Source organism: Melospiza melodia, chromosome 14 (assembly GCF_035770615.1).
Source record: "Melospiza melodia melodia isolate bMelMel2 chromosome 14, bMelMel2.pri, whole genome shotgun sequence".
Classification (NCBI taxonomy): domain Eukaryota; kingdom Metazoa; phylum Chordata; class Aves; order Passeriformes; family Passerellidae; genus Melospiza; species Melospiza melodia.
Genome location: NC_086207.1, coordinates 5174008 through 5187751, shown reverse-complemented (window position 1 = coordinate 5187751; position 13744 = coordinate 5174008). Strand labels below are relative to the sequence as shown.

General features: G+C 44.4%; 1 protein-coding gene across 8 annotated transcripts in view; it reads left to right on the top strand.

Annotated features, from left to right (window-relative positions):
- The window catches only part of ANKHD1 (ankyrin repeat and KH domain containing 1), a 102091-nt gene that overhangs the window by 76281 nt on the left and 12066 nt on the right, over window positions 1-13744 (top strand). For 7 of the 8 annotated variants that reach the window (XM_063168530.1, XM_063168528.1, XM_063168527.1 and 4 more), the window contains 12 exons: window positions 649-862; window positions 2103-2278; window positions 3058-3220; window positions 4311-4406; window positions 4695-4811; window positions 5803-5977; window positions 6293-6746; window positions 7179-7253; window positions 7989-8135; window positions 9523-9633; window positions 11109-11258; window positions 11563-13178. In XM_063168530.1, coding sequence (XP_063024600.1) covers window positions 649-862; window positions 2103-2278; window positions 3058-3220; window positions 4311-4406; window positions 4695-4811; window positions 5803-5977; window positions 6293-6746; window positions 7179-7253; window positions 7989-8135; window positions 9523-9633; window positions 11109-11258; window positions 11563-13178 — 3494 coding nt within the window. Of the gene's footprint in view, window positions 1-648; window positions 863-1345; window positions 1549-2102; window positions 2279-3057; window positions 3221-4310; window positions 4407-4694; window positions 4812-5802; window positions 5978-6292; window positions 6747-7178; window positions 7254-7988; window positions 8136-9522; window positions 9634-11108; window positions 11259-11562; window positions 13179-13744 lie in introns of those variants that run through there. The other variant, XM_063168531.1, reaches the window with a different exon arrangement.

The window sequence follows — 13744 nt, the reverse complement described above, 5'->3', positions numbered from 1 at the left end:
CTATGTTCATGTTTAGTGCTTTTAAATCCTTTAACTATCACAAACTTCATCTGACTTATACCTAAATTTTGAGGGACTATAGTTTGCAAACCTATTCTTTCCCTTTTCCACCATTCTGAGGTCTGAAAGTCAAACTATTTCCAAATAGAACAATGTCAAGAAAGCAACCAAGTGCTCGGGGCAGCTCAGTGTGTTTGAAGATGTCTTCTTCAAGCAGAGGAACAAATTTACACAGCAGTGTCTCTTAAGCCTGCTCTGTATAAGTTTAAGAAAACTTACATGTATTCTAACACTAGATAGAGCAAGAGAACTCTTAACTAGGGAAAGTTAAAGCTGTGCTAGAAGCATGTTTTTCTTTGAAAAAATCAGATGTAGCTTAAGGCTTATGTTTGCTTTGGCCATCAGAATGTGTAACAGCTGAAATACATTTTCCTGGTTTATAAATTGCAATTGTCTATTGCATATAGTCCCTGTGGTGGTTTCTCCTAATCAATTAAAATGCTGCTATTTTAGGTCGGTGCCTTATTTTGTGTAGGTAATATGTTCTTTTCTGACTTACAACAAAACATTTTGTCCCTCTTGGATACACTTATATTTCCCAGAGCTTTTCTTCTGCCGTGGGCACTGCAATTTGTTTCTTTCCCTCAGGACTGGCAGTAAGCTGGGGATTTCTCCTCTGATGTTGGCTGCTATGAATGGCCACGTCCCTGCCGTGAAGCTGCTGCTTGATATGGGCTCTGACATTAACGCCCAGATCGAGACCAACCGCAACACTGCCCTCACCCTGGCCTGCTTCCAGGGCCGGGCAGAGGTGGTCAGCCTGCTGCTGGACAGGAAGGCCAATGTGGAGCACAGGGCAAAGGTGAGGGACTTGCCTTTCCTTATGATTTATTGCCTCTGAGTCATCAAGTTTCTTCAGATTTTCCTGTAACTTTGAGCTTTTCTGGGCTCAGAGGAGTTATTACATCAGAGCACTTAAATGTTCTGAAATGAGTGTGGTTTCTTTTGAAAAATAAAAAAGCATCAATGATGATGTATTTTTTTTTGCATTAGGGAAAAGCTGACTGGTCTTTCTGAGTTTATAATGAAACTTAGATTGACTCTTGTCTAGACTTTTTTCAGGTTTTAACTTGACGTGATACTCAGTAACAGAGCAGATACAGATATTTTTACATGCAAGTGAAGTCTAGGCAGGAAGAGAATAGTGTTGCTTGTGATTCTCATATAGAACAGACTTCTTGTCTACAACCAAAGTAGTGCAGTCAAACTTTGTAAAGCTTTTACGTTGCTGTAGAACCCGTGGCTTCAGTACTGTGACCTTCTGTGCCTCTGAAATGCTCCACAGGTCCCATCCTTTGGTGCTCTGGGACAGCTTTGTGTCTCCTGCCATAAAGCAAGCTTAAAGCTTGTGTAGACAGCCAGACTGATTTCCCCAGCACAAAGGAATTTTTGGTAACTCCTAAGGCTGCTGAAATAATTGCTGTGTCTGTCTACCCCGCCTGCTTCTGGAATGACTGTGGCTGGAGAAAAGGGGATATGGATAAAAGCCAGCTCTCAAATGGTCAGTTGGGCATGTTAGCAGCTGGTGTAAGTTTTTTTAACAGTCTGACCTGGCAACTAAGTTGGGCCCAGATCAGTCTCAGTGCCAAGGGAGGCTAGAGAAAAGCTATAAAGCCAGTTTCTGAGTATTTTTGTAGAAACACTTGTGTCTTCATTTGAATCTGTTCTAACCTCTGTTGTAGAGATCTTGTTATAAACTTTGCATTTGCTGTTGAGACAGGTATCTGGTGGTGCTTAGTCAACAGTTTGCTTGGGTTTGTATAAATCAAAGCCCAAGAGTGTTTGGGTTTTGGGTTGGTTTTGTTTGGTTGGTTTGTGTGTGGGTGTTTTGTTTTGTTGTTGGGTTTTTTGTTTTTTTTTTTTTTTTTGGTTTTTTTTTGGGTTTTTGGGGTCTTTTTTGAGGAAGAGGCTGCTTGAAGTTAGGCTCCTAAACTAAATATAAGCAGCTAAATAAAAATCTGATTTCCCTTTGTAGGAATCATTTATGTCTTATCTGAATATGTTGTGCAGATTTCACAGAGTAACTCGTTCTCTTTGCACAGACTGGTCTCACACCTCTGATGGAAGCAGCTTCAGGAGGCTATGCAGAGGTTGGAAGGGTTCTCCTTGATAAAGGAGCAGATGTGAATGCCCCACCTGTGCCTTCCTCAAGAGATACAGCTCTAACGATTGCAGCAGATAAGGGTCACTACAAGTTCTGCGAGCTCCTCATTAACCGGTAATCATTTCTGCTCATTAAGTCTTTAAGGCCAGAGTGGGTGGGGCTCTGAGCAACCTGATCTCCTGGGTGGCTTCCCTGCCCATGATAAGAGGGTTGGAACAAGATGAGCTTTCAGGTCCCTTCAACCCAAAGCAGTTATAACTAATGATTAGTGGCACATTTGTTCTGTATTCCTCTGTGGCAAGGGTGCTCTTGTTCACATTACCTCATGCACCTGAGAGCAAAGGGAATGGGAAACTTTGAAAATAGAGTGTTAAATCTGTTCCCTACTCTGCAGTGTTATCCTGGAATATCTTGCCATTGCAGTGTTAATTAAGCCAGGCAGGCAGCTGGGACCAGAGGCAGGCAGGCAGTGTCTGGCTTGGATAGCTTGTTTGTGTATGGATCCAGCAACTTCTACGTGAGCACATCCTCACTGTCACTTGGGGGGCAAAGCCTTGGAAGTAGCTCTTGAGCTTTTCAAGCATAACCCAGTGTGCTGCTAAAACCTCAAGGGGCTGCTTTGTCCTGTGGGTAGTCACCACACTGATCATTTAAAGGTGGCTGGTTGCATTAGGTGACATGAAATGAGTGTTCATTTCTGTCAGGGAGGTTTCAATATTTCCCTTGTCACTACTCTGCAGATGAAACAGCAAATTTCAGGGGCAGAATTTCTCATATCTTGCCATTGTATTTTAGTTATTAAAGTTCTATATCCAGTTGTACTAAGATGTTTTGTGGTCTTGCTCTCTGACTTGCACCTTTACTCACACCCTGTCTCTGGGTCGTGCTTTCAGAGGGGCACACATCGACGTTCGCAACAAGAAAGGAAACACGCCGCTGTGGCTGGCAGCCAATGGGGGGCACTACGACGTGGTGCAGCTGCTTGTGCAGGCAGGGGCAGATGTGGATGCTGCAGATAACAGGAAAATCACCCCTCTGATGTCAGCATTCCGCAAGGTAGGACACCAACTTCTTGTATGTTTTCAAAACTGTGCCTCTTGTTTGGTCTTGAGTCTGAATGCTTGGGTTTGGAAGAATCAAATACAACGTGACAAAATTGCTACTTTGATAAAATACCTGCTTCAAAGTCATAGTTACTGTATTTCACAAAGATCCAGTTTTTGAGATCTAAAAAACTTTGTTCCATAAATGATGTTAGCTTTATAATTTCCAGTTGTACACTGTGCAAAAATTTTGACTGTTAGAGATTTCCGTATTTCTGCAGTCTGTACTGCTCGTTTCAGTCCTGCTTTGGAGGTGAATACAATACCCGTCTGCAATAAGCTGTCCTGATTCCTTTGTTCTTCTCTCATTTTGTTCTTAATATATTGTGATTGGACACTGTAATCAGCTCTTCTGTCACCCACTGCCTTTTCTTCTTGGCAGGAAGAGCATTGCTTTGGGATGGTTCCATCAGTTGTGATGTTGGATGCAAGGAGCATAAGCACAGGAATTTATTAACTGTAGCTGCTTTGCCTTTAACAAAGGTGCAAATAACTGTGCAGCTTTTTTTACAACCAAAAATGCTGAGCTTGCCCCTGTTTTAACACTGCCTTGCTTTCACATAACTTCAGAAGCAACAGTTGGGTGCTTTGTGTGGTTGCACAGTGTACCCTGGGAGCAGAGGAATGTGCTTGCCAGGATAACATTCAGGTGGCTCAGTCTCCTGATCTTGGCCTGTAATTGAACAGTCTAAGTCAGCTCCATGGGATGAGTGGCAAGAGAGTGGATTGGGTGACAGATGGTATCTAAAGAGGGTTGTCTTGTGTCTTGGTTGTTACTAAAATCATGAAGATCTGCCTTTTGTATTTTAAAATAAAAAGTAACTTGTGGAAGAGCTTGTCTTTGCCATCTTGAAGCAGAGCAGTGGCTGTGCTGTCAGCACTGAGCAAGCAGGAGCTGCCCTTCTTCCCAAACAGCAGCTTACCAAAAACGTTCTTGCTTATTTTCAGTGTTTTGCATTGAACTGAGAGATACCAGACTTGTATTTTGATGATGAATATTGAGAATTGTATACAAAAAGTTAGAATTTTCTTTGGTGTTCCAGGGGCATGTGAAAGTAGTTCAGTTCCTGGTGAAAGAAGTGAACCAGTTTCCTTCAGACATTGAGTGCATGCGCTACATCGCCACCATCACGGACAAGGTGAGCGGGACTTGGGGACATGACCCTCCCTGAATGTCCAGCAAAAATATCCATGGGCAATTCTTAAGTATTCAAACACTGAATGTACATGTTTGCTCACATACATCTGATTTGGAGATTTGTGCATCTCTCCTTTTTAATATAGCACTTAAAAAGTAAATCAGGATTAGATCCTATTTTGTGAATAATTTGTATGTGTATGAACACAGGGGAGTTAATCTCATTGTAGGGCAAGCCTCACTCCTCAGTTGTTTATTACAGTGGTAATAAGACAAGTTTGCATTTCAGGACCTGTTGAAAAAGTGTCACCAGTGTGTGGAGACAATTGTGAAAGCTAAAGACCAGCAGGCTGCAGAAGCCAATAAAAATGCAACTATACTGCTGAAGGAGCTAGACCTGGAGAAAGTGAGTAGATGGTTTCTGTCATGTAGCAGTGTTTGAGCTGTGTGTGAATCTCTTGGCTGCATTTCCTTCAATGCTTCTTGGGGCAGTTAGTCTTCATGCTCTGGCTGTGTCTGTGTTCCTTCCCCTAATGTATCATCCAAGTGAGGCACATACTGAGGGGAGCAAACCAGAACTGATTTCTGCTTCCTCCACTTCATTGTCCTTTTTGGGAAAGCCTGGACTTAGCAATAGTTCTGTAGGCAGTGGCTCTCTGGGATCTCCTCAGCCCAGAGGATGTGTGAGTAAGGGAGGTCTCCAGTCTCATGCTATATTTCTGTAGGTGTAAATAATGTCCATAAGCATTTTATGGACTTCTGCTCAGGGGAGTTGAGCAGATAGTGGAGAAAATCGCTTCTCCCTTTGCTGAGAATACTGTAAATTATTCTAAAGTAACACATTCTAGAGTGGGCTCTCTTAATAGAAGTTCTTACAGTTTTTGATAAGTTGCACATTGGTTTATTAAATTTTCCAGGTTGTGGACTTGTTGACCACTTGAGCACAGATCAGTTGCTGTGCACAAACAGTGCAGCAGATGACTGATTCCATATATTAAAAAAAAAAAGGTTAAAATTAGAGCCATTGAGTACTGACTTTTGAATCAAAGATGTGGACATGACACCAAAATTATCACTGAGCTTATTAAATGTTTGAGAAAGGACTGAGAGGATGAGAGATTTTTCTGGTCTTCCATTAAAACTGTGGGGTTTTTTTAATACTTCTGGTTTGGTTATTACTTTGTTATCATTCCTTAGAAGTTTTGGGACCAGCTAGTCCAGTTGTTGCATAAGCTCTGTCCAGTTTCTGTGTAATGATTCAGTATGTGCCAAAGTCATTCTAGTTCATTGTGCTCTCTCCTTTCTCCTTCCTCCCAGATTTCTAGGGAAGATCTGAATTATAAGTATAATTTAGTCTGTGTGAAATGTTTAACCATGGATTCTTTTCTCCTACATAGTCAAGAGAGGAGAGCAGAAAACAAGCTCTTGCAGCCAAAAGGGAGAAAAGAAAGGAAAAGAGAAAGAAGAAGAAAGAGGAACAAAAAAGAAAACAAGAAGAAGATGAAGAAAACAAGCCTAAGGAAACTCTGGAGCTACAAGAAGATGATGATGAAGAGGAAAATGATGATGAAGGTAAACAAGTGTTTCTATGAACAATATAGTTGTGGGGGTGCCACCTTTCTAACCAGGAAAGTAGAGGAAATCTGAAAGCTGGTCTCTCATATTTGACAGTGTTACATGGCTGCTGCCTGACAAAACTCCTTTGCTCATTTTTTCACCCCCTACTTTGTTTACAAAAGTCTTTCACTCTTGGAGGATTTACAGCTGAATTTGGTGCTAGTCTGACAGCTCAGCAAGGAACATAACATCAGCTGTGGTGTATTCAGTGAGGGCACTGAGTTCTCTATTTTGTGGGTTCTGATGGTGTATAAACTGCTTTTCTTTCAGTGGAGCAAGAAGTTCCTATAGAGCCTCCAAGTGCAACTACTACAACTACAATTGGAATTTCTGCAACTTCAACTACCTTCACAAATGCCTTTGGGAAGAAGAGAGCTAATGTGGTGACTACCCCCAGCACAAACAGAAAAAATAAGAAAAATAAAACAAAAGAGACTCCTCAGAATATGCAGATAATTTTGCCAGATCAGCATATATCCCTAGCACAGCAAAAAGCAGATAAAAATAAAATAAATGGAGAGCCAAGAGGTGGTGGTGCCAGTGGGAACAGTGATTCAGATAACCTGGACAGCACAGACTGCAACAGTGAAAGCAGCAGTGGAGGGAAAAGCCAGGAGCTGAACTTCACCATGGACACGAACTCCTCGGAGCGGCGCTATGCCTCACTGCTCATCCCCTCTCAGGAAGATAAAAACAGCACCTCAGCTTCCAAAACACCCACCAGGTGAGGCTGCTCTGCTCCTTCCCTGCTGTTTCACAAGGTTCCACCCATGCCAGTGTCAATGTTCTGTAGCTTAAGCTCTCACTAACTGTACATTCCCAGAGCCTAGAGAGACTGAGGCTGCTTTATTTGCAAAGCTGTGCTAAGTTTGTTGAACACAACCTCTTTAAAATCTTGTTAGAACAAGATTTTTTGGCATTGTTGACCAGTTTTTAATACTACTTGAGTGAAATGGCCTTTTCTCTCTGCACTTTTTAGGCATCCGTGTTGCATTGTTAGCTTTGTTAGAATAGATCTTAAAGTGAATATGCTGGGAATTTAATAAGGAAGTACCAGCTTTACTAATCATCCACACACTGAAGTGGTTCTGTTGCCTTTTGATTGTTTTATGGTTTCATCATTAACTTGTTTGACTTGCAATCTCTTTCTTTTAAGGAGAGAAGAAGAAGACTCTGAGCATTTCGCCTGCCAGGTTGATGGCCAGTTTGATATAACCTTGTCAAGCCAGAGGTGAGAGTCAGAGGAACTCAGGGAATGTAGGGGCCACATGAATGCTTCAAAGGGTCATTCAGCTGCCTGGGGATGTGCTGATAACTTCTACAACACCACTTTCTGAAGAGGTCATTGGTCTGAATCAGAAAGCTTAGATCCCATGTGGGTCTGTAGTCCTTGGTTTTACATCTAAGTAATACAAGTCTGATCCCCCACAGTTTTGTTTTCTCTTTCCATTTTCTGCACTAAGGGAGGTTGATCTGCAGGACACTGGGCTGACAGAGAGGCCAGCTTCAGTAAGAACATAGACATTGTGATATCAAGAAGGGCAGTGAGACAGGGCTGTTGTCAGACTGATTAGGACACTTGTCTGGGAGTGGGAAGAGAGGATATTTTTGTTTTTCCTATTTTTCCCCAGATTCAGGTTAGATGCAGACTGAGTGGGTTCATCAACCCTTGTGGTTAGAGGGTGTGTGTTTTGGGCCCCCATTAGGAGTGTTAAAAAATTGGAATTTGTCTCTATTCTGTTCTTTGAACATAAATTGTTTCTGCCTTGGACCTTTCATTCAAGGTTGCTGCAAGGGCCTGTGCAGTTCACTGCAGCAGGACAAGCTAAATGCATCCTTCTGACTCTTGTTAGAGGTGATTCTTCTGGAAACAGTTCATGCTACTAGTTTTAAGCTGCAGGAATGTAAACTGTATGCTGTCATTTTATTCTGTAATTTGTAATTTATTCTGAATTTCTGTTCCCAGACTTGATGGTGAAGGTCATTCGAATTCTTTGTCTACTACTTATAAGTCTGTTTCCCTGCCTCTGAGCTCTCCAAATGTAAAGCTGAATCTGACCAGTCCAAAAAGAGGCCAGAAAAGAGAAGAAGGCTGGAAAGAAGTGGTTAGAAGGTAAAGACTTTAATACTATGTTTTAAAACTGTCTGTGAGCTTTTTAGGTTGTAAATTATTCTCAAATACAGAATGTCCTGCAAGATTATATAACTGAAGAATTAACTTACAGGAAAATCTGTCCTGATTGCCCTTGCAGTGCTGGGAAAACCAACTGCAGCCCTAATTTGTAGTAGCTCCTCACTAACTTAATGTGAATGTGACATAAGCATTTTCTTTGGCATCAGAAAATAAGGACAACCTGTGACTTTAGTGGAGTAAAGGATGTGGAGACAAGATAAAAGGGGAAGGGAACAGAGGGCAGTGAGAAGCCCTACAGCAGATGATTGCCCATGAACTAAAGGCAGAATGGATGTGAGTAGAGGAGAGGCAAATGATCCCTTCAAGGCCAAAATTCATTGTACTTCGGGCAGTGACCTTGATCACTAATTCAGAGGGAAATTGTGTTACCTGACAGTGAGTGCAGTGAGATTTAAAGTTTTACTGTAAAGCAATCTTTTCTTTTGAAAATGTACTGGGTTTTACTGTATGGCCATTAACACCCCAGTATCTCTATTTTATCTGCTGCTTGGAACTAGAATGATCATCTGGCTTTGAGGTTTTTTTGTTCTTTTTATCAAAAAGGAATACAGCACAAACATAGCAATGTTAGATGCTTTGGGTGCACATAGGAAACCCTCCTGCTTTTGTGTTCTGCAGTGGCAATGAGTAGATGTGCTCATTTTGGGCTATTTGCAAAGAATGTAATTGTATAGAGGGCTTGGTGCATTTGGATTAGTGGAAGCCACAGAGTGTTCTTAATAAAGGTTAAAAAGGCAGTTTAATATGAAAATTTATGTTTGACCTCTTGGAGTTGGTTTGGTCTCTGCCTTTTTATGGTGTCCCTAATGGGGCTGTCCACAGTGACGTGGCCTTGCTGGGTGTGTGGTGGCAGCCTGGTCCCCACCTGGGGAGTGGTGCAGGCAGGAACCCCTCAGACAGCCCTGACCCCTCTGACCTGGGGCTGCTCCTGCTCTCCTGGGGCTCTTGAGTCTCCTTGGCTCAGCCCAAGTGTTCACATGGGTGTTGCCTGCTCGTGTGTTGGCCTTGGCAGTGTTGTAGACATGCATCCAGAACCTGCCCTCTCTTTCCTGAGTAATGCCCTAAAGAACATCCCACTCAGGGTTCTGCACTGGTGTTTGCTGTGCCCTGACTGATGGAAGCATGTCCTGCCAAAGAGCATTGTTGCTGACTGTGGATGTGTGGGTGCAGTGCCCAGGAGCTCCTTCTGCTAAAGCCTCTCCTCGCCTCAACAAGAATTCTTCTTCCCTCTCCCTGTGAGTGACACCCAGCTAGAAGGGATGTGTATCCAAGTAACCAATGCAAACATCCCTTGTGCCCCTGACAGGCAAGTGGGCAGAGTTTTGAAAGACCCTCCCCCCAGCAACACTCTGCAGCCAACACCAATTGAGCAATTCCAGCTGCAGAGAGGAGGGCGCTGCTGCTCCGGAGCAAAAAGGTACTTTGGGGACACTTAGAGAAGTGAAAACTTCTCAGCCTCGGGAGGGAGGGAAACAGCTGTGGGTGATGGGTGGGAGGGACTGGACACTGGTGTGGGCTCTCCTGGAAGAGAAATGCCTCCTTGAGTGGCTGTCAGAGGTCCCCAGTGGGCTGGGGTGGAAGCAGACCAAGGGGCAGTCAGGAGCCCTGTGAGCAATGCAGGTGATCTTCAAACTTAGGTGAGCATGGAGCTCTGGTTTGGGGAAGGAGTAGCTGTGATGTCTGTCTTGAGAAGGGAGCCTTGGAAGTGGAGGTAGGGAAGAAAACCCAAAGCATTGAAACAGCCTTGGGATAGAGCTGGTGCATGCACTGGGGGTTCTGGGGATGGGCAGGGTTGTAATGTGCTGTCCTGGCAGGAATGGGGGAAAGAAAAAACACCTTGAAAACATGAGGTGTTGCTTTAGAACATTTCCGTGTGTTTAGATGTTGACAATTAAACAGGTTTCTTCTAAGTCCTGTTAAGTGACAAACAATTCCCTGAGAATCAAGTTACTTCCAAGTTTCCAAGCCTGGAATAGCTAGGTGAAGCTGGCAGCCTTTCCACAGGGTGGCTGGGACCTGTGAGTGCTGTGATTTCTGAAACCCCTTTGAATCCCCTCTGATTGTGCAGCATTGAGCCAGTGCACATCAATAGCAAGCCTGAAAGCAGCTTATGGGTGCAAGAGGTCCAACACATCTTAAAATTTGGGGGCAGTGGTGGCCCAGAGATCTCAGCTGAGATCTGTGTGCGTGCAGAGCTTGTGTTCAGACACTTCCATAAACTGTGTGCTTGCTCTGACCCACCAGTACCATGTGAATCAGGAAAACCTTGAACTGACATTGGTGGCAACATTGTGGCCTGACAGTCCATGCTGCCATCACAGGGGCTTCCAGCAGCTCCCTAAATCACAGCACTGCACACACCTTCACCTGTTTTCACCCACCATTGCTTATTGGTGACACTGCACTTCCAGATCTTGAGGTGTGAAAGAGGTGGATACTGAAAGGTTGTGGATGCAGGTGGTACCACAAATCTGATCACTGGAAAGCCATCTTCTCCTTGCTATAAACAGTCCAAATAGCCAAGCCATGGGCTTTTATATTTGAAACAGTACTGCTTGTCTAGATTCAGGTTGATAAGCTGAGGATTTGTCTCACTTTGGAGAGGTACCCAAGATAAGATAAAATCCAGAAAGGATTCTGAAGTAGTGTGAGGCTCATATATCTGTGTTACAACAGTGATGGAATAAATGCTACTGGAGAATCCTTGTCAGGTACTGAGGATGATGAGTAATTTGAGTGTGGGACTTTGAGAGAGGCTCCAAAGGGTGAAGAAAGGATCAGCAGAAAACCACTTACTGCCCTTAAGAATATTACTTCAGCCACTGTCAGAGGGGTTTTGTCTGTCTTTGAAGTTTGAATGCATTTCACAGATTTCTGATCTTTGTGATATAGGTCAAAGAAATTATCAGTCCCAGCTTCTGTCGTGTCTAGAATAATGGGAAGAGGTGGGTGCAACATCACAGCAATTCAAGATGTCACTGGTGCCCACATTGATGTGGATAAGCAAAAAGATAAGAATGGAGAGAGAATGATCACTATAAGGTACAGTATCTCAAAATGAAAGTCTTGAGTTACTCCACAGTGTCATTTATTGAAAAGCTTGTTTGATTTCTAAGGCAGGATCTATTTAGCTTCTTTCTTCTACAATAGCACGTACATTCCTGCTGCCAGGATATGCTGCCAGTCAACTTCAAAGATAATCCTTAAGATACACAGAAGTAAAGAAATAATTTACTGCAGTAAATTTACAATAGAGTTACGGATCAGAATAAGGTTGAAGCTACAGAACGTTGCACAAAGTGGGCTTTCCTTTTGCAGGAGATAAATCTGTTTGTGTTTTATCTAGGGGTGGTACAGAGTCCACGCGATACGCAGTGCAACTCATCAATGCCCTTATTCAAGATCCTGCCAAGGAACTGGAAGACTTGATTCCTAAAACTCATATAAGAACCCCTGCTTCGAGTAGCAAATCAATCCATGCAAACTTTTCATCTGGAGTCAGCACTGCGACTGCTTCCAACAAGAACTCCTTTCCTCTGGGAGCGCCGCCCCTGGTCACGTCGCAGTCATCAACACTCTCAACTTTCCAGCCTCCCAACAAACTAAACAAGAATGTCCCAGCCAACGTGCGCTCGTCTTTTCCGGTGTCTCTTCCTCTCGCTTATTCTCACCCTCATTTTGCCTTGCTGGCTGCCCAAACTATGCAACAGATCCGGCACCCTCGCTTACCTATGGCCCAGTTTGGAGGAACCTTTTCACCTTCACCGAACACTTGGGGACCATTCCCAGTGAGACCAGTTAACCCTGGCAGCACGAACAGCTCTCCAAAGCATAACAGCTCGAGTCGTGTGGGTACTCAGAATGGAAACGTTCTGCAGACGGAGTCTCCTGGGTTAGCCACGTCCACTTGTCCCGTTACCGCCTCGTCTGCAGCTGCTTCCACGCAGCCTCTGTGTGTGACCAGTAACAGGACTCCCTCCTCGGTCAGGAAGCAGCTCTTTGCCTGCGTCCCCAAGACGAGCGCTGCAGCAACGGCCATCTCAACTGTGACGAGCACCTGTAGCACTCTGCCCTCTGCTTCCTCTGCCCCCACAAACAACGGGCAAGTGCCCACGGCGTTTCTGCCATCTACTGCTCCGCCAGCGCAGCATTCTGCCCTGAAGGCAGACTCCTTCTCGGCTGTCTCGGCACCCAAGGAGAAGGTGCCCACCCCCGAGCAGCCTCCCACGAGCGCGTGCCCACCGGTTTCGGTCTCCAGCAGTTGCAGCGTGTCAGCCAGCAGCAGCTCCGCGGGCACCGACATGCGCCCGGCCGGCAGCCCCGCGCCGCCCAGCAGCGCGCAGGAGGAGGCTCTGCCAACCAGCATGGCCGAGATCAGCCCTTCCATGTCGATGCCTTTTTCATCCAGCTCAGAAACTGCTCCTTTAAGCTTAGCGTCGCCCAGGTCAGTTGTTGCAGATAATCAGGACAACAGTAACTTACCTCAAGTAGCTGTACCAGCACCTCGAGTTACTCACAGGATGCAGTCCAGAGGTTCTTTCTATTCAGTGGTACCAAATGCAAACCTCCATCAAGATCCTCAGTCTATTTTTGTTACGAATCAAGTTCCTTTAACACCTTCTCAAGGTCCACCTGCTGCAGTGCAGCTTTCGTCAGCCATGAACGTTATGAACGGTTCTCAGATGCACATTAACCCAGCAAACAAATCATTGCCTCCTGCCTTTGGGCCAGCAACGCTCTTCAATCACTTTAGTAGTCTTTTTGATAGCAACCAGGTGCCAGCTAACCAAGCATGGGGAGACTGTCCACTCTCTACCCGAGCAGCAGCTGACCCATCTTTCACTGTTCAGTCTACCTTTCTGAATAACTCTATGCTAGGACATGTGGAAAACGTTCATCCCGACAACTCCAAGGCTCCTGGTTTCAGGCCGCCTTCCCAGCGGGTTTCAACTAGTCCTGTAGGTAAGTCATTAACATCATGTTCTGGACAAAATCGTTTCTTCAGCCATTGCACTTTGATCATCATACTGATGGAGAAATAGTCTACAAATGGCAGCTGGAGAATGCTCATGCAATGAGGATAGCCTGTTTTTTCCAAGTGCTCTTTAAAATGCTGATGATTTTTTTTTCTTCAGCTTTTCTAGGCTGTTAGGAGTTGGGAAGATTGCAGATGTTGCATTGCTTGTCCTCTGCATGAGACAGCAATGCTCCCACCTGCTTGTGGTGTAGCATCAATTTCAGGTTTTGGGTTGGAATGGAGCACAGTGTGGGTGACACCAAAGCTGAGGACTCCTGCAGGTTCCAGCTGCAGCAGTGACTGCATGCAGGTGCTCCATATTGTATGTGAGACTCCAGCTTGGCTCAGTGAGGGGAAACTCTCTATGCCTTTTGGTCCTTGATATGGCTCTGGGATTTTAATAAGCTTACTTTGTGGAGCTTATTGGTGTGCTACTGTGTGGGGTGTTTTATTCAGAGGTTCAGTATAGCAGTACCAGCACATCTGGATTTGTTTGAAATGGGTTATGAAC